At 40.4% G+C, this 19,920-nt stretch overlaps 1 protein-coding gene across 1 annotated transcript in view; it reads right to left on the bottom strand.

Annotated features, from left to right (window-relative positions):
- Positions 1 to 2,689: 2,689 nt before the first annotated feature.
- LOC104513784 (CLIP-associating protein 1-like) overlaps positions 2,690 to 19,920 on the bottom strand; it is a gene marked incomplete at both ends in the record, with an annotated part of 41,305 nt that continues 24,074 nt past the window's right edge. Inside the window, 3 exons of the mRNA XM_010157246.1 lie at positions 2,690 to 2,934; positions 3,827 to 3,850; positions 6,143 to 6,246. Coding sequence (XP_010155548.1) covers positions 2,690 to 2,934; positions 3,827 to 3,850; positions 6,143 to 6,246 — 373 coding nt within the window. The remainder of the gene's footprint in view (positions 2,935 to 3,826; positions 3,851 to 6,142; positions 6,247 to 19,920) is intronic.

The raw sequence follows: 19,920 nt of genomic DNA, 5'->3' as shown, positions 1-19,920 counted from the left end.
TCCTGGCTGAATCCAGCACATGTGCAAACAAAAAGACATCAAGACAGGTAACATTTCCTGCATAATGTGGATCTAATTATTTTTCACAATTACTACGTAATTAGAGCAACAAGTGAAACGCACACTGATTGCTCAGAGGACAACTGCTCGGATCTTGACCACAGGTACCCTCTTTACTGAAAGATGTTAATTCTACAGTTCACCAACACATCTCCCCCTCTCTCACAATAAGCTTCAAAGAATAGGCCAGAATATGCTAGTAGTCTGAATTTATGTTATGTTAGCTTGTTTAAGTAGCACAGGACATTTTTTCAAATAAGCCTCAGCATGGAAGGCTGATCAGATTTTAAAAGGGCACAAAAACTGTGGTCTTAAGCATTTGATGTAGAGAAAAAAGTCTTTGTAACGATGCCACAGCAAGCGCTCAGCTTCATTCAGGATGAGACTGCAGCCTCAAAACGACTACTCCTCACCACTCTCCTGACTTCATGCAGATTGCAGCTCTCTGAATGGACTGCTATTTATTACTCCAGTGAATTTTCTTTCCAGACAATGGTTACGTGAACACAGCAAGTATAAGGGTGTTTCTAAAACCTCGTGGACCCAAGGTAACAATGCAAGTAGTAAATTGAAACAAGCAGCAGGAGAACATTTTCTTAAGGGACTTGGCCATGATTGATTTAGAAGACCTTATGGGGAGCCCCCAGAGAGCCAGACTACACGAAGTTGTATGTAACAGAGGATAGGTAAGCGCCATGCCACTTCGCATGCACATCTTTCGGGATATGCAAATCCCAGCTAACATAGGATCAGCCACCTTTCAGTTCAGAGTACTAAAGAAAACCTAGCCACATCACTGTTTTTTATTAAACTTGTTATACCACAAAAGAAGGTATCAAGTTTAATTAGAAAACAGACTTGCCCTTGGACTAATAACCCTGATGATGTTCTGCAAGGTGCCGTGGGAACAAACAGGATGATAAAATCTAATCATTAAAACAGGCAGCAGATCAACCCTGAACCAAGTAGGAAGCAGACCAAAAGGAAATATAATCTAGACAACTAAAACCACTGTCAAATTAAAAAAGTAACTCTGCAGGGGTGTAGTTTCTGGGACAGGTTTACAAGCTATTTTGGATGAAAGCTAATTAAGCGTGTTAGCACGAGGGAATAGTGACAGCAGCACAGCTCAAAAGCTGCAACCAGCAACACTGAAAACAACAGCTGAATTATACTGACATTTCAGCTAAGAGCTACTGACCTCGATAAATAGCCCATCACCTTCTCAACATTTCCTCCCTTGAACTATCCCCAGTAGCACTCAAAACCTTGGTTATAATCCTCACACAGCTCTGTGACAAAATCAAAGTCTCGCTCAACATTTTCGTGCAAGTAAATGAGGTGCCAGAGACTATCCAGGCAGTTTGTTAAAATAAAGGAACAGACGACAGCATATATGTGGGAACTATCTTTTAAAAGATTTGTAAACAGACCACATCAAAAAGCATCTCTGATCTAGAGACTCTAACTACCCATACTAAAAGAACTGTAGCGCTTCTCACTTCAGGACTGCCTCACATATTGTGAAGTGCTAGAATATTTTTATGATGGCAAGAGAATAACCTGCCCAGGCCTGCTCTCAGAACATTTGTTTCAGTCTGTTAACATGAACCATCAAATATTTTCAGCCAGCAAAAGCCTTTTAAAATGGAAACAATTGTGCAAATCCAAGTTAGGTAAGGCTATAAAACATACAACCACTACTTATAAACTTGGTTATAATTTAAGTATATAATGTCTGCAACAGGAAAATAAAAACATCACAGCTATGTGTGAATGTTAACTTCAAAGGAGCCAAAAGAAACTGCTTGTTTCTAAATACTTCCACCATAAACCAAGGATGAAAAGCCTATAGGCCTGAGCGCCAGTTGTATTTTGTTAATGTGACTTGTGGCCATATGGAGTTCCTGCATGACTATTGGGTAATTCATGCCAATGGTGTTTGAAGGGTTTGTTTAGCTTTCAACAAGGGAAAAAGGTCTGCCTCTCCGACCATAAGCAAATTTTCAGAGTTCCTACACCCACTTCATTGGCTTAAGAAACTTCCCTCTACCTTTTAAACTACACCATTTATAGGAGAGTCAAGTTTCTGATAAAAGATTTTGAGTTACAAATAATATCTATAATTATACCTAACACAGCCTTCATAAAGAGTAAAAGTATACCCAACATTCCGAGAGCATCGTCTGATCTCACCTTTGAAACAGACACACCCTAAAGTCATTGCAGAGTAAGTGCAGCATGTGTTTGCTTCAACTAAGCTGCGGGGGAAAAAAATATTGACGCTTCAAACTGACTAAGGTAAAAACGGTACCACCCTTGAAGTGGCAATTTACATGAGCATCCTTGCGGGAAATCTCACTGTGCTACAACAAGGCCCTACCACTGGAAGTCACAAGACAGAGGAAGGCTAAGAGAAGATAGCATGCTCACTTGAGACTTTTCTAGGTTACTGCTACGAATTTAACACAAATTATACTGATGATAGGAATTTTTCAAAGTAACTGAAGTCCCACATTGTGGGGACAAAGCTTTCACAGCTGTGTAAGACACTCTCTATGTAAGACATGGTGACTTCAGACCTAGCCATCTCTCATGAATAACTGACACTATAAACTCTGATGCTCACCTCAGTGTCCGCTGGCTTTTCAGTAAATTCTGGAGACCGATGAGCCCCTCTTTCCTTTCAGACCAGTTGGAGCTGGCACAGTGGTTCAGGACCTCAGCCACATCTTCAGTCTGCCGCAGGTAGTGTGGAATGCCCCCGTTCCGGGAACCATAGGAGCGCTCCGAGCAAGCGCTTGATGCATCGCTGTTAGCATCATCATCCGAGTACATCCCATAAGGTTCATATCTTCTTCTCACTGGCTTTTTCTGGAAAAGGGGAAACAGACTTAACAAGTTATATATATGTTACATCAGTACCAACAGAAAAAATTTTATCCATAATCACTAGAAGGAAGACTAATGCTGCTGTTACAGTGACATGTGTTTAAAGACGTCACCAAGCATTGCCTGCTTACCTCTTGCAGCAGAGCAAGACAGATCCTAACGATTTCAATGAGACTATTCAAGTGACTAGGGGGAGCAGGGCCTCCCTTCCCCAGCATGAAAGTGAGATACATATGACCAGTGGAATTAGCTACTCTTAATGAAATCATATGTTGTTTTATTGCCAGTAATGGCCAGTTCCACTGTTACAGATTCTATGATGATACAACCTCTACCTCAATAAATAAAAAGATAAGGAAGAAAGAGCTGAGGGAATCTGTGCTGGCATGCACAGTCGTTTAGATATTGGTAACGAAGTGACTCTACAAATGCACTGGGATATAGGACTATTTCTGTTAGTTTGGGCTAGGGTTTTTCGAAAGGCTCCCAAGGGAGCTGAATACCCACTTCCCACTCATTTCCATAGCATGGCATTAGAGGACCTATTTTCCTTAACTTTGACAGCCTCGATATTACAGGTAGTAAAACAAATTGCATACTGCAAAACAAACTCTTCAAATGAACCTTAACAGAACAGGATTCATAAAACAGTGCATCAGAAAAAGATTGCCTATATTCTAAAGTGTTTGCTATAGAATTCCTTCCAGTGTCCATTCCTGCAGTTCTTGGGACTCGTGAAGCCAGCAGAGTTTTGCTTCCAAGAGGACTGCAGGACTGAAGCATAGAAATTAACTAAAGTGCAGTATCATGGGCGTTAGCAACAGGGGGGGGAAAGTTGGAAAGTAGAAATAAAAAGTCAAGAAAGCACTAGTACCTTGCTCCTGGAGTCTCCTAACAGCTGTAGGCAGGAAAATATTGAAGGGTGGGAAAAAGCATAGAGAATTATGTCAGAAGCTTATGTAGGGTTTGTTTTTGCAACAAAAATGTATAGCAAATGTGTCTTAGCAAATTAAAAAAAATACAATTTATGCAAAATAAAAGTGGGTATAATAATGCCTGGCTTTATCTCTTAACTGCTGCACCACTCGTATACCCTACCTTGTCCATTAGGAAGCTTGGAAGTGAGATTATCTGTTAACAAGGTTTTCGATGACAGATCTATATACAAAAACTCTTTGCTTACTTTTCAGAAACACTGCTCTAAAAGATACCAGAGTTTTTGGCAGTGATTTATTTCCCGACACATTATCAGTAGCATTTGATTTTAGTCTTGGAAAGAAATTCTGATGTCAGGAAACCACTATCTACAGTACAGCACATTTAATCAACTTCACTTAACCAAGCTCTCTTTCAACCCGCAGTTCTTACACCACACATTTTGAAGCTTAGCTCCTTTTAAGACCCCCTGGCTGGCACCCCTCGCTTAAAGGCCAAAATTTCCATCACCGTTTGAACTCTTCTGACAGATCTGAGCACTGATTCCCAGTACAGACACAGCTGGTTTAGGACAAATCCAGCTCTCTAGCAGAACCAGCGCATCCACCAGGAATTGTACGCATGGAGTACGGGGCACAAAATGACCCACTGTGTTTTGTTTAAACTGGGTATTTTGCTGAAGCCATCTTTGGAGAAGTTCTTTTCATTTCCTACTAGAGGGAAAAGAATACTCATCCAAAACCAAGGCTGCTGGTTAAAAGCTGGCATCACACCACTCTCCCTCAAAAAGAGCCTGAACAGAGTTTGTAAACTGTTGTCAGAAGACAACTGAGAAAAAGAGCAAATTGGTGTGGTGGGAAAGAAGAGGACAAGATCATGTTACATCCCCTAAATTCATTCAAATTCAGATTGATCAATGTAGGCAGCAGCACTACTTAGTCTCCAGCTACACTTATGGCTTTGCCTTTTAACGCTACGGTTTTACTATACTGTGATCTAGTTTATATAGCCAGTATAATGTTATACAGTTTACAAACAACTCTGTAAATCTAGTTGAAGATCAAGTCACATCCGAAGACATCACAGTGGTATTTCAATTCACTGCTAACCTCTCCTCCCTCAAGAAACCCGTATTCAGCTACTGCTCACATTCAGGGATACAGCTGTATTTCATGTACACAGGTAAACCATCACCTACAATTATGCCCTGAGCTGCACCAGTGGCAAATTTGAGGTGCTGAGAGCAGAAACTGCCTCACAAGAGGTTGTAGTTGATAATGAAAGTGCCCACTAATGACTGAGCTCGCTCAATGCAACAGTGCCATTTATTGCATACTGCCCTACCTCTATATTGGAGAAAGGACATCTCTAACACGCTGGGGACACAGCGTGTCTTCTCTGAGATATCTGCCTCGGACACATCAGGAAAAACTCCCCTCAGCTCAGATCTAGAGCTGGAGAAGACTCAAGGTATACTTGTACCCAGGTAATGCTGTAGAATAATTGCTCCTGCCTTTACACATCCTCTCTCGCCAAAACCCCAAGCTAAATTCAAAGGCTTATCTGAACACTTGTTTCCTAAAGAGCAGAAGACACTTTCTGGGTTCTACTCAAGAGACATTATAGTACAGTAAGGTTATACAGGACAATCAAATTTCAAAATGTGACAATAAAATTACTTGGAAATGCACTGGATATCTGGGAGGCACAAGGAGCACACTACACAAACACACTTCCATTTAACTGCCTGAGATGATACCGATCACAGACAAGCCACATTATGAGCTGATCCAAGTATCTAGCCAGGTGCAAATAACACGTGTGAAATTCTCAGCTCTTGCTGAAACCTGAACAGGAATTGATGCTAACAGTGAACGCTTTTTCTGAAAATAACCTTCATGCAGGTAACAGGAGTAATGGAAATCCCTGACCCTGTGGGTGCTGAGCACGCCACAGTGCAGTGTTCATCCTCTGACAGCCAAGTGAAAGACAAACAGCTCATTCAACCCATCCTGCAGCGCTAGCACTGAGTCACAGCTGTCTGTTTGATAACAACTGTGGAGAACTGACATGGAATAAGGCAATAAATATTGTTGTTGATACGCCCAAACACAAAACAGCAAAAGGCAACAAGCTCTACAGCATCAGGCACTGGCACAATCAGAACAAAGCTGTTTAGAAAGAGGAGAACATACGTACAGGTAACTTTAAGCCACTTTCCGGTGTCGGAAGCATTTTGTATTTTTCCTCTTACCAGTGCATCGGCCACGGCAGCCTCCAGATCTGTGCTTGTGCTCAGGACTCGCATGGCATTCACAGAAGCAGGCATCCTGCCTGGCTGTCCGAGTCCAAACCGGTCTGCACAAAAGACAACATTGAAAGGGATTGTTAAATGAATTCACATTCACTTGGAATCCTAATCAGGTGCCCGAGCAGCTCGCCCCACGCGCTCTGGGAACTTGCAGTGCTTTTCCATTAAACACTTTTATCCACAGCTCTACAGAGTTTACCATTAGAGTAAGAAAAACTATTGTTTGTTGGGTCCCAAAGACAATTTTGGATGTTTCTTTCCTGCTTTACTTACCAATACACACAACCGCCTTTTTTTTTTTTTTTTTTTTTTTTTTAAGAGCTGGGAAGCAGGATATCTATTTTGTGTGTTTTTCTGCACAGAAATAGTTTCAAAGTTTTATTTTAATATCAGAGGCAGACATGCCGGTTCCAATCTGGCACACTCAGAAATTAAGAGAAAGCTTCTCATTAACTTCAGAGAGACCAAATCGTGCCCAATGTCAGAACATGTTAATACCTGAGCAACCCTCCATCCTGCAGCTTTTTCTCAGGCAAGGATGAGACACTAGCAGCACCAGATTAGCCTATTTTGTCTCAAGGTTTGATTAATCAACAGAATATCCTGCTACGCCCCATAGTATAAAAATAAGGTTTATTATCTGCCTGTGAAGTGAATCCAATTTTTGTTTTATTACTGTTCTGGAGAAGCAGATTAAATGCCATTTAAAAGCTCTGTGATACATCAAAATTGATTTTTTTTTAATCAAACAGTACCATCTTTCTCCCTTTGAATTTGATGACAAAGCTCTCAATGGCACACAAAGCAACAACATTGAGTCCAGAATGTCACTTAGACTCCTAATACTAGTTTACTTTACCCAGTCTACCAAAAAAGTTTTGGAAATTAGCTTCTTTGGGCAAAGGCCAAATTCAGAAAGCTATGCTAGCAGCATTATGACAGGATCGGTGAGTGGGGCATCGGGCTCTGGAACACACAGTCCTTCTAGACGGGGGTAGATCAGGTACTGTATCACTAGGATCCTGGCTCCCAGCGATAGCAGCAAGAGATTGGTTTTGGCATTCCAAGTTTGTTTCCACGTAGGCTTGTCTTTGCCCAAGAAAGACCGGGAACACCCTTGCTGGGACATACTTTACACCTCTGCCCCCTGTGCCAATACGTTTTGCCAGAAAATTCAGTGGTGCAGAAGTCAAGCCGCGTGAACTCATTTAATAGACTTTCAGCCAATCCATGTTGGAAGCAGTCATCAAGCAACAGGAGAGAGGGATCAAGCCACACGGGTCTTTTATTAGTTCATCTATATTTGGTTTATTGCAGGAAAAATATACTGTTTACCAAAATGCGTGGATTTCCACAAAACTGTGCTCCAATGTGATACTCAGTAACTTAATGAATTTTGGGGGAAAACCACTGTGCTTACCACAAAGCTTCATTGCTTTCTTTAAAAACCTAGTATCTTTAGGCACTGAAATATCTTTTCAGGAATTAACTCACAATGACATGCATAATTCAAATCAGGGACTGAAGTTGGCCAGTCTACTGCCCTAATTCCAGATTTGTACCTGAGTGTGTCAGAGATTAAGCTACTGAGGGGAAATACAGAAGATTTTTTTTAAATCTTAAGTATTTTGAGAAAAAATACTCAAATATTCAAATAGAAGTATGACCTATCAAAATTTACTGTTACTCAGTTATGTACCCAGACAAGACATTTCTGATTTACAACAAAAGCACATTTTCTACAAACACATTACAAAGGGGAAAAAAAAATTAAACAAATTTTTTATAACTACTGCCAAAAAGTAATCAAATCATGACATTTCATAAAAAAATAAAAGTTGTATGTGTTATGACTATCCCCTTTTTTAATGCACTTGGGTTGAAGAATCATTTCAAATATTTAGGTTAAACAGCAAAATGGAGAGATCTGTACTCTTAGAAGCACAGAGAAGGTAACTTATCAGGTCTGATTGAAGCTAAAGTAACTACTACGACGAGATATACACCACAAAGATGTACAGAAGACAAGTGTTTTTTTAAGTGTAAATGACACCTGGTACAGTACAAGGGCTGTAAATGTCAAGACAGGTCTGGACACGGGTTTATATTTAAACCCAACATTAATCAGGTGTTACCGAGATCAGAATTTGACTAACTTCTGAAATAACATAGCATCAAAAATACCACTGTCATTTGTTTTCACATTAATTTAGTATTACATTAGAAAAGGGAAGATAGTTTTGTTTTTTTAAATGAAGAACAGAATGACAAAGTAATTCAGTTGTAGTTCAGTTTAAATACCCAGCATAGAGGGAAAAAAAAAAAATTAAGCTTTTTTAAATTAAGTAGAGTGTGGCATGCTGGCTTTGATCTGTCTCCAAGGCTATGAGGAATTTTCTGAAATACTTTTCAGTGATCTTTAAATTCGTAACACGCAAGTCACTCTGGGCTCCTCCCAAGACAGTGTTGTCATACCCGAGTGCAGAAGTCAGACCTTAGGAAACACCTTGGCATATCACTAATGTGGGTCTGGGAACACATCTGGCTCCAGGAATAACCAGTACGGGGCAAGAAATAAGCCAAGTATACTCTGGCCACATTTCCCTTGTCTCCCTGGCTAGATTATCGTGTTACAAACCTGGTGAAAACTCCCAACTACTGTTTTTGGCCGGATGTTGTCATTTTTAGGGAGACTGTGGCCTTCTCTAGGACATGGGTAACCACATACTATTTGCTTATGCTTTGTACCAATCCACAGGAGCCAAGCATGAAGTTGAATGCAAACAAAGTTTAAATCTGGATTACAACTGAGGTGCTTTTTTAAAATCCTCATGTCTGCTGAGTAACCTAACAGGGGAAATATTTTGAGAGTTTCATGTAGGCGACAGCCATTTAACTAGACTTAGGAGAAGCAGAATATTTTTCCCCCTCCATATAAATGGGATTAATTAAATAGTTTTCGGTATCATTAATTCCTTGTGGCCCTCATTCATCCTTGGCAACATCTTTGATCCCGCAGCTATGTTTCTGTTGACCCAAAGCTAGCAACCCTATTAATTTCTTTTTAAGACTCCCAGTGCAATATCCAGATTCTAAAGGAAGTTACAGGTTCTCCACACAACTGTAAATCCACCACAGGGGTGGGGAAGAAGTCACTGGAATCTGCAGATTTTTCTCATCATATGTAAGCTTTAATCTCCTGATGCAAAACCCAGTGAAATTAAGGGAACCATTTTCCAACAACTTCCATGTACTTTGGACAAGGCCTTCAGAATTACATGAAGGATGGATCAGCATGTGTTATCCTCCAAAGTTCATTTTGAAAGCACATCAGGTGCTTAATTCTTGCTGCTCTTGTGTATTTTGAAGAGGATCCTGCAAAGCACTTTGAATAACAGAGACAGGAGTCCAGAATACTCAGTTGCAGATGGGATGAACCCCATAGGGATGCGGTCCTAGGCACTGGAAACTGCCACACTGCTAAAGTGGGAATATAAACAGAAGTTGCAAGTGCTCTGCACCCCTCAGGATTTAGCCCATGCTGCACAACTCATCTGATTTACAGGAGAATTGAGAAAGCCCTGGATCACCCTTTGTTTAAACACTGCTCACAATGTTCCTAAAAATACATAAAATTAAAAACATCCAGTAAACGAAATTCCAAACAAAAAGCCACACTGAACGAAACAGAACAGAAAGCCCCGCAGCGGTGAGAAGCACATGCCAAGTGCTGGCTGATGCACATGACGGCAAATGTTAAGATGGTGTAAAACAAGACGACGTGTAAGAAGCGGATTCATGCAGTTAGCGCTTGTTCACCTGACTGCCCAACAGAATCAGCAGTGGAGAGAGCACTAGTGGACCTGGAATGACGTCGAGAAGCTGCAAGTAGAAGGAATGGCAACACCCACAGGATTAACACACATTTAACCAGAGACAGAAAATGCCACAATCCGAAGGGGATGCGGGTGACCGCTACCAGTAAAGGTGTTTCATAGTGACAGGGAAATGACGCTGTGTATGAATGCATAACAGGTACAGTGCAAGCCCCACAGCGACGCCTCCATCTGTAGCTTCCCCCCTCCACTTTCCCCATGACCGTAAACACGATGCACAACAAAACTCATTGGTAACAGTCCCAAACCCGTTGCAATTCAGCAAAAAAACCCCAGTGCACATCAGTCCCGTTCCAGACCCACAGCTCTGGAGGACGGCCACCATGAGAACGTGGAGCACATAACTACAGAGCAGGATTTAGATGTGTCGGATCTAAACCCCAACGCGAAGCCATGATGAATAGTTAGGAACTGTGCTTGCAGGTATTTTTCCGCAACATTCTAGCCTACGCATAAAAACCCCAACATTAACAAAGAGAAAGAGTAAAACCACAGAAGTGGAAAGAGTCATACAGGAAGGTCAGCCAACCACTGCATATGGGTCTTTGGGCTGGGATTCTTTGCCAAGCAAACACCCGTCCACACATCGTAGCTGTTGCTACTGCCAAAAGCCTCTTGCTCTTAACAAATTTTGCATACGTGTTTCTTGAATCCAAGTATGTCCATGCACAGGTAATCTGGACATGCACATCATCCACCTACCCACCATTACAGCACATGTATGCAAACTGTTAGCAGCAACGGAGTGCACAGAGCAGCAGAACAGCTGAAGCCAAATGTAGCTCCCACTTCGATTCTCAGTTGTCAGCAGCACATGAATCGCAAAATGCCTTTGGAGAGGCTTTCAGTTCTTGGATTCAGCATAAAGGTGATTTCTTTATGAAACCAAAAGGAAAGCTGGTTCAGCCATTTCCAAATTACAGAAATTTAGTTTTGCCAAAGAGGCTTGCCCTGTGTCTAACAATGACACGCTCACCTAGCGCAGAGCAACTGATCCAAGAAACTGACTGCTTATTTGAGCAATTTATCACTGAAGGCCTTGTTGCTTTAACATCATTACTAGCCCCATCAAGAAACTGGAAAAACAAAGCAGAATCACTCCTAATACGAACAGGCTTTGTTAATTATGCATACTCATGTGCAGTAGAAAAATCTTAAGTCTTCTGTTTCAGGCAAGGCATTCATAAACACAAACATAACTAATATAAAATAGAAATCAGCAAAGTGAGAAAAATAAGGGGTTTTTCCCAGCTGTGAGAGCTTGATGAAAAGCTATACAGAATATGCAATGTGGTCGTTAACTATGGAGAACACATGCATTTATTCAAGAGAACAGTCCCATTGACACCGTAACTAACTCATGAAAAATTTGCAGGATCAGTGCAGAATTATGGACTGAACCTCACAATTAAGATTCTGAGCTCGAAATTCCTTTCTCCCGAGCCATCCGCCGTGCCAATGTGGACGTCACTGCAAGATCAAGGCCCGTGAAGAAACAGGAATAACCAAAAAGAAAAAAATGATAATCACGACATCTCTGCAAGGAGGCTGAGTGCAGAGTGACTCCTCACTGGAGTTTCCTAATTCCGGAAGCAAGATGTTTGGGGCACAGCCATGCTGACCTGCACAGCACCCCGAAACAAAGCAGGGCAATTGGCAAGGTGGGGATGTCAGTGCTGACACTGACCACAATACCATTAAATGCAAAAAACCTGTCCTTTACATAGAGCTAGCTTAAGTATACTTCACGCTAATATACAAGTTAATCTTCATGAGCAAAACCAGACCATGCACAGTAGGATTATCTTAGCATTAACGTAAGACTAACTGGGTTCTTGAAATACCATAATAGAATCATATTGTTTTGGCTTAAATTGACATATATAAATTTCTTTCCGATGAATTCCACTCTACATAATTAACAAGTTAACAAACATGTTTGAGCTTAAAGAATTTCCATGGAAACACAAGAAAAAAGACAGTTAGATAACAACCACATGGGGTTATTACTGTATTGATACCTCTTCTCCATCTTCCCTTAATGACTTTTATAGCAATGTATTTCTAGAAATGCAATAATCTTCAGGTAATTAAATACCATTAGTTAAAATGAAAAGACCCCTTCCCCTCAAAAAAGCTTATTACAACCAGTGTAATGGGCATCTGTAACTGCAGTTTTATATTCAGTGTACGAGTCCAACTCTGTGCTGGTGGTGGCATACCACACACACCCACTGTGATTCAGGTACACCACGTTGATTTCTCAGAAAAAGGGCCCAAGACAGTGTATCAATTAACATAATCTCACTAAGATGAAACACAGCACAGTGACGTAGAACACTGATGAGTTAACCTTGAAATCTAGCTTACATAAACACTTTGGTTGGAGAAAATCATCCAAAATCAAAGCTATACAGGTAACCAAAAGTGAGCTGCAGTTGCATTTCTACTACTCTTTTATGGCTGTGGTATCAAATCAGCTTTATTTAACCAATACAAAGTTCATCGAGTTATCTTAAAGACCTATGTTTTGAATAAAGTTCTGAGTGTTAAGTTGAACTCCTCTCAATTTTCATCAAAATTTGAGATAATACAGACAAAGCGAATAGGTTATTTTATAGCTCACTGCTGTTCAAAATAATGAAGTTTTGAACCTAAAAGCCTTTCTAATATTAACCTGAAGATTCCACGCTACAGCACTGAAATCAGTATGAATTTTGCCACTGATTTCATACAGATGAAGACAACGAGCCTCTCCACTGACAGCATTTGAAATGGAGATGAACAACCAAACCAATAATGACCACAGCATGTAAGTTTAAAAGATTATTTCAAGCACAGTATCAATCAAGTATGAGATCCAAACAGGAAAATTTTGCCCGCCTGTTCATATTGTTCACAACATTTTCTCACTGCTGGATTAAAGTTGCAGAATTAAGCCCAAAATGCTGTGTTCCACTTACACGCTACTTTGCACACCTGTATTTTGTCACTACATGCAAAACAGATCCTGTAATAACGTTCTTCAGTCTTGACGAAATTAGTAAGAGTTTCTCAGTTTAATACCGTATGCACGGCTATGAAATTGCAACATAAATGAAGAGGGCCTGGAGATCAACTACATTTCATTATGGCTGAGATGAGAAACAAATCTTTCATACAAGTAATGTATTTGGTTGAATATATGATATGGTATTTGATCAGAAACATTAACTATCCTGCTGTTTTCAGCCTTGTGCAGAAAAAAAACTTCTGCATGTGGCAATGAGATTTTCTATTTGTACTGTACACTTGAGCTGCACAATAATGATGCTCCTCTAAAACACAAACCTTCCCGTGATTTTAGGCTGCTGGAAAAAGTTTCCTATAAAGCGGCACGCACAACCTGGTAACAAACGACTGGCATCGTTATGTAAAACCTCTACAAAACAGAGGTCCTGCATCTATTTGGGGATTTGTTAGTACAGAAGTGATTTACTGTTACTGCACCTAGCTGTAAGAAAATCAGACTATGAATAATTGGAGTCACTCAACGACAGACTACGATGCTACCAACTACTTCACTGTGACCTAGAAAACAGAGGCTTGCTCTCCCGTAGATTTCCATCAGCGCTGTGAAGCACAGCAGCCCCACGTAAGTTGATTTAATGAAACTAAAAATTGTAAAAGTTCAAACTAAACTACTTTCCTACTAACAGTGAAATGCTGAGAATCAGAATTGCAGCATGCATTAAAAAACAGAAGGGAAACAGGGTCGGAAAAAGGGAGTGCGTCAGGGATCCAACAGAGGAGAGAAAACAAGCTCATTCCACCTGGCAGTGTCTTGAAAGGGCAGTCAGAACAAGGGAAAAAGGAAAAAAATATTGACCCTTAAAGCTCCAATGCCTACATGTACTCACCAAGTGGAGGAAAGCCCCGAGCAGGGCTTGTATCTCGACTGCTCTCACGGCTGGTATCACGGCTGCACCCCTGACTCATGCTGGGTCGGGGGATACGACTGCTCCGTGCTAGCATGCAGCATGGAGAGTTTCAGAGAAGGTGAACAAGTTTAATGAGGACAGAAAGCTCAAAGTCAAATCACATTTCTGTTAGTTACGGTAATTATTACATTAGTAATTATAATTTGCAGCAGCCTGCTCAGGCTCTTTACAAACCGACTACTTCACATGCTGAGCTATGTTTGTGATGTGAAATTTCACCAGCATTAAACGTCTGGATGAGAGTCTGCCTTTTTTTTCTTAAGCAATTCAAGTTTTGTTATTCAAGTAGAGCAGGAATCTTCAATCATTTATGGGAGCTCACCGTTACAAAACATGCAAAACAGATGAGGCTAAAAGTAACCCTCCCAGAATGTTTTTTTACTTAATTAAAGATAAACACCCTCCTAGAACAAAACAGCAGCATTTTTAACCAGGTCAGAATTTCTAAAAGTAGTCACAATACCAATATGCTATTTTTACATAGATTTGTGTTTCACAAGGATTGTTTTGCCGTGAACAAATGCCCTAAGGAGAAAAGGTGTATTGTACAGACTTGCAGAGATATTTTTCTCCAATGAAAGATACTGTGAAAAAGCATTTAGAACCTCAATACCTGAAAGACGGGTTGAAAAGTGGTTTGAATGTTAAGATCTTCAGCTTCAGATCTTTAACAGAAGCTATCTAATTTGAGCTCCTCAAACATTTTTAAAACCTTGTATTTATGGGTTTATACGCACACATATTGAGACATACGCGCACTTAAGGGGAGCTGTAAACTATATTCTTTGACAAAACCTCACATCAACAAGACTCTTATCTTCGGTCTGGCAGGTATCAAGTGTTCAGTCACCCACAGCCTAATAAAGCTCCTGCCTGTCAGCTGTCACAGGAACTCATCTTGTGCACACTCTTCGTTTGGCCTAATGCAAAGTAGAAGACAGATAAAGCTGCTTTCACGGTAAAAAGCAATCCTATTGACTGTTGCTGAAGTTTTGTCCAAGTAGGAAAAACAGAGCTAGGCCCTCAGAAGGCTGCTTAACATCAAGGGTATTAATTTAATGATTTTATTAAATGAGCATTTTAGATATTTAAATAGGATTTTTCCTCTGCAAATTCTGTGTCATCTTGATATGAAAGTTATTTGCAGAAAGTTATTAAGTAAGCTTTATGCCTGGTAGAAAATAACGTTATTTTCTTAGGTAAAAGATTGGCAGTTAATTGTGATGAGTTTACCTTGAAGAATTTAATGACTAAAGAGGGGTTTCTTTTGCTGTTTTGAAAAGGCAGTAGTATATTTTAAGTGTTCAGGAAAAGCCTTTAAGGAATTTTCTCACGTACAGAGTAAAAGCTAAGCTACCAGCTTCGGTGACAATGGAGCAGAGGCACACACACAGGAACTTGCTTTATACTAATACTTTAACAGTATCCTCGTATTTATAAAAATAGTGCCGTTTACATGCTCGAGAACACATATATTCTTCTAAAGCCCTATTGGTTTGTGTACAGGATTAAATGCCTAGACTCAAGCTAATAGAGCTCCCCTACAGTGTTTCAGTGGATTCAGCCTCTGGGAACTACTAGCATCCTTTCAAGCAGAACAGTACAGAACAAAATAGAAACCTTCATATTTAGGTTTTAAAATTCAACCACAGACTACTGCCAGATTCTCAGTTTGCCAAATCCTTCTCCGTTTTGCAAAACCTAGCTCACATCTGTCAGATTAATTAATGGTTCTGATGGTTGAACGTCGATGTCAGACAACACAAGATGAGCTATTGACCAAGTTGGTTAGATCACCGTAACATCTAAAACCTCTGAGTGAGTTAGATGGTCTTATAATAAGACGGACTAAATAATATGTACTGGATGACATTAGGGCCCATGAGTACAACAATTCCACCTCAGATGTACAAGGTGAAAAGCTGACAGGTGAACTACAAGTGAAAGTAACAAGTGTTCCACAAAAACACTTGCTGGACATTGAGGATTCTCCAGAAGCAAACTTCTCATTCTTGGGTCTCATGCTTATATGTAAATAATGGCAGCCTTCACATCAGGTTGTCACATTCATTTCTCTCAAGTAGAGAAGATAACATCAATTTTTTCTTTAACATAACCCTACTAAAACTAGCAACGGCCCTTTAGAGAGGGAGAGATGTGAATGATTAAAAAAAACTAATGGATGCACACAGTACTTTCTCCTTCTATAACAGCTAACAGCAGCAGCATGAAGAAAATGCACTTCAACCGCATGAGAACAGACCAGCAGGACAATGCCACAGGTGAAGCACAACAGTGACTCCACAAAGAGCACCCAAAACCAAACACTGGATACTTCACGAGTAATGGTCAAACAAAAGATTTGCGTGTTACTGGATACCAATACAAAAGCAAGGAAAAAAAAGAATGGATTGAAAAGAACTGAATGATGAGTCTGTTGTGGACTCCCAGGCACCTGCCCCACATTTTTACTGCTGTGTTGGGTAGGGAAGATCAGATATCAGCTGTTCAGAGTATTTTTTTGGGGCACTGCCAGCAATAAGGGCCAGCAAGTGTTGTCACTTCGTGCAGGCAGCAAAGGCAGAGCAGACAGACATAAGTCTCAATTTCAGAATTTCCAACGCCCAGAAGTTGGACAGAAATTAAGTAAATGATTAGCAAAGTTGATTTAAAAGGAGTAGGCAAGGTGAAAGCAGACAGCGTGCCTGCAGCCAGCTCTGGACTGGAAGCCTCGGACAGGACACGGGTGGTCGTTTTCAATACAGTCCCAACTTTCTAGATGTGTACTATACATCCAAGCTTTACCAATTTCATCTGGAAAAGCAGTGCAATTGGACATGGTTCACATCATGATTAAAGCCCACTATTAGGCTGCCTTACACCAGTGGAACCCAACAGATGCAAATAGCTCCAGCAGAACATTGTTTTCCAATCCATCACATAGAAGAAACCTGTATTTCATTAGAGTATGATTTTTAATTATTCTTAAGTGGAGATTAAATATCAGCAGACGCTTCCTTTACATGAATACAAGCATTTTAAAGAGCTTGTAAATGCTGCCAAAGCAGCCAAGAGGAAAGCTCTACAGTCAGGTACACCCAGTAGAGGCAAGTCAAGACCTGCTTTCCAAGACTGCGTTCCAATGAACACACAGAGCATAACCCTGACAGAACAAGTGCTGCTGCATGAAAGTGGTAACCAGCTGTGCCTGCTCCACTCTGGAGAATGACAATCTCAAATCTCTCACTCCTTTCAGATCCAAATGTGCCACATCATCTGCTGAGCATCCAACAGAATTAACTTCAAGCAGATAAACTTTCAATCCATGGGAAATGGACATCATCTTGTTTGAGGACATCTCTTTCAAGGGGCCCAAAGAAAAGCTTGAGATTCAGCAGACTATACCCTCTTGGGGAAGGAAAAGTATCAGCAGTGGTAAATCTCCAGCAAGCAGACAGAAAAGGCAAGCTTAAAACTGAAAAGTGTCACAGAGCAGGGCCGTAGAGGTGACCATGCAGGACCTCAGCATGTCAGATTGCACCTCGCTGTGCTGCCTCTTGGAAAACAATGTACTTGAATCTTCCAGCATACAGAAGGAACATTCTTCATGGATAACTGTGGTCATCATGGAAATCTGAGCCAGCAGTAAGGTACCAATGCTAACACCATTCATATGCTGAGGCTCTATTAGCTTGCGACTGCCCCAGAAGAGCCTGAAAGTGTCCAGGGGACAGCTCCTGTATAAAGACCAACTGCACACAGGGAGTCCAGGGGACAGCTCCTGTATAAAGCCCAACTGCACACACCCTGTGTGTGCTCACACAGTATTGGCCTGGCTGCAGCTCAATCACCCCTGCAAAATCTACACTAGCCAATGGATGAGTTATGAGGATCCAGGAGTTACCCATTTCTAACAGCCTGATCCGCACAACAGTTCAACACCCGCTGCACTGCAGTGTGACCACAGACTAGAGATGCTTCAGCCCACGGGGGAGGCAGATGGGTATCAAGTATGTAAAAAAAATCCCATAAAGCCTGAAGTGTTGCATGTACATTTGATGTCATATGTGTGCTCAAGCACTTTCCTGAATCAGACTCTGAAAAAGTCTGTCAACAAATTTAGGACCAAGGTGAGTGGGAGTCTCTTTCATGAAATGAACAAATGAAAAATGGGCCAAGGAAAGACAGGGACTGAAGCAACACAATACGAAAGCATACAATACTGTTAGCTACTATGTTGTAATGTAATAAATACAATGGAATAATAGTATAAAGACAGCAGCTCAAAAGCCAGCATTACCATTTTCATCCAAGCAGCTACTATGTTGTAATGTAATAAATACAATGGAATAATAGTATAAAGACAGCAGCTCAAAAGCTATCTCCATCCAAGCCAGCATTACCATTTTCAAGGTCCAATGTGGACAATGTCTGCAGCTGAGTGCTAAAGGCACCAAAAGTATCAGACTCTCCTACTCCCGTGACAGCCTGAAAGAACAGGCTTTGCCATCAACCGAAGGGGACACGGGAAACCACCCATCTGAAAGATCTGTCAGAGCACTCTCCCACTCTCAGAGAACAAGCGCTGACATGTTCACAGGGAGCACATCAGAGCAACAGGTAACAAATCACACTTTCAAAAGAATTCAAGGCTCCCATGATATACCTGAAAGCAGGCAACCCAAGAGTGAGGATTTCACACATGGCAATTTCCCTTCAGATGCTCAAGACTGTTTCAAATCAGACCACATACTGTGATGATCAGCTTAAGTATGTGTGATGGTACTACCCATCATTCTTTGTTTCCCCCTAAAAACTCTGCAGAGTTATAGCAGAGCAATTACTTCTGATATTTGGGAGGCATTTTGCATTCTAAAAGCAATGAACAGAAAAGCACAAGGTATTCATACAGAGGCCATAAAATAGATCAGACATGAGAACAACACTGAATTTGGAAAAAAATAAACATAATATGTAGTGCTTCTATGAACCATAACAGTATTTGCACTCAGGTGCTTTAAATTCATTTCAATACACTTGAAGAATGAGTAAGATACTTCTCTCAAAAAGATAATCTAAATAGAAAGGTAGCTTAAATTTAAAATACAATTGCTAAGGCAATTAAAAATTTGACAACAGTAAGGATTTAATTTCAATCAATTTCAAACTACTAATAAATTCTTTTCATATATAAAATAATTTAGTAACAGTATTAAAGCACAGAAACATAAGCTTCAAACTTTTCAGAACGTTTCCATTTAAAAAAGAAAACAGTATTTACTTCTTCAGACAGCACACACCTTTTCACCTCAATTCAGACACCCAAAAGTTTATATATATGATGTTTACTCACCTGACAAAAAAAGAGTCTGCTGATAAATTTGAAAATAAAAGCTATTATACAATATTTACATAACAGTCACTGAGACAAGAATATTGGAAGCAAAATTACTAAAGCGTAAGTGTAAAATGCCACCTAAGAAAGTAGCTCCAAGATATTGACGATGACAGAAGCAAACCACTTAAGCTGAAAAATCTCTAAAATAATCCAAAAAGGTGCTCTTTGCCTTTGGTTTCCAACTGACTACGGATCGCTCTACTCATTTGCACACTAACCCGCTGATGCCAAACAAGGCATTTTTGCTGCAATGGTTATTCACAACTGGTTTTGCTGCTTGATCCAATAACATCGCTCATGTTGAATTTCAAACAGAAAGTATCTCATGACATCTTTAGGTCTACTTTGAAACTATAGCTCAACCTGGAAAATTACTCCTACAAACCACAATCACATTAACTTGCCAGCTGAAATAAAAAAATCAGATGAATAACAGTAACAGGCAAA

Source organism: Eurypyga helias, unplaced genomic scaffold (assembly GCF_000690775.1).
Source record: "Eurypyga helias isolate BGI_N326 unplaced genomic scaffold, ASM69077v1 scaffold31798, whole genome shotgun sequence".
Classification (NCBI taxonomy): domain Eukaryota; kingdom Metazoa; phylum Chordata; class Aves; order Eurypygiformes; family Eurypygidae; genus Eurypyga; species Eurypyga helias.
The sequence above is the reverse complement of the archived record's forward strand: the minus strand, read 5'-3'. Positions and strand labels throughout refer to the sequence as shown.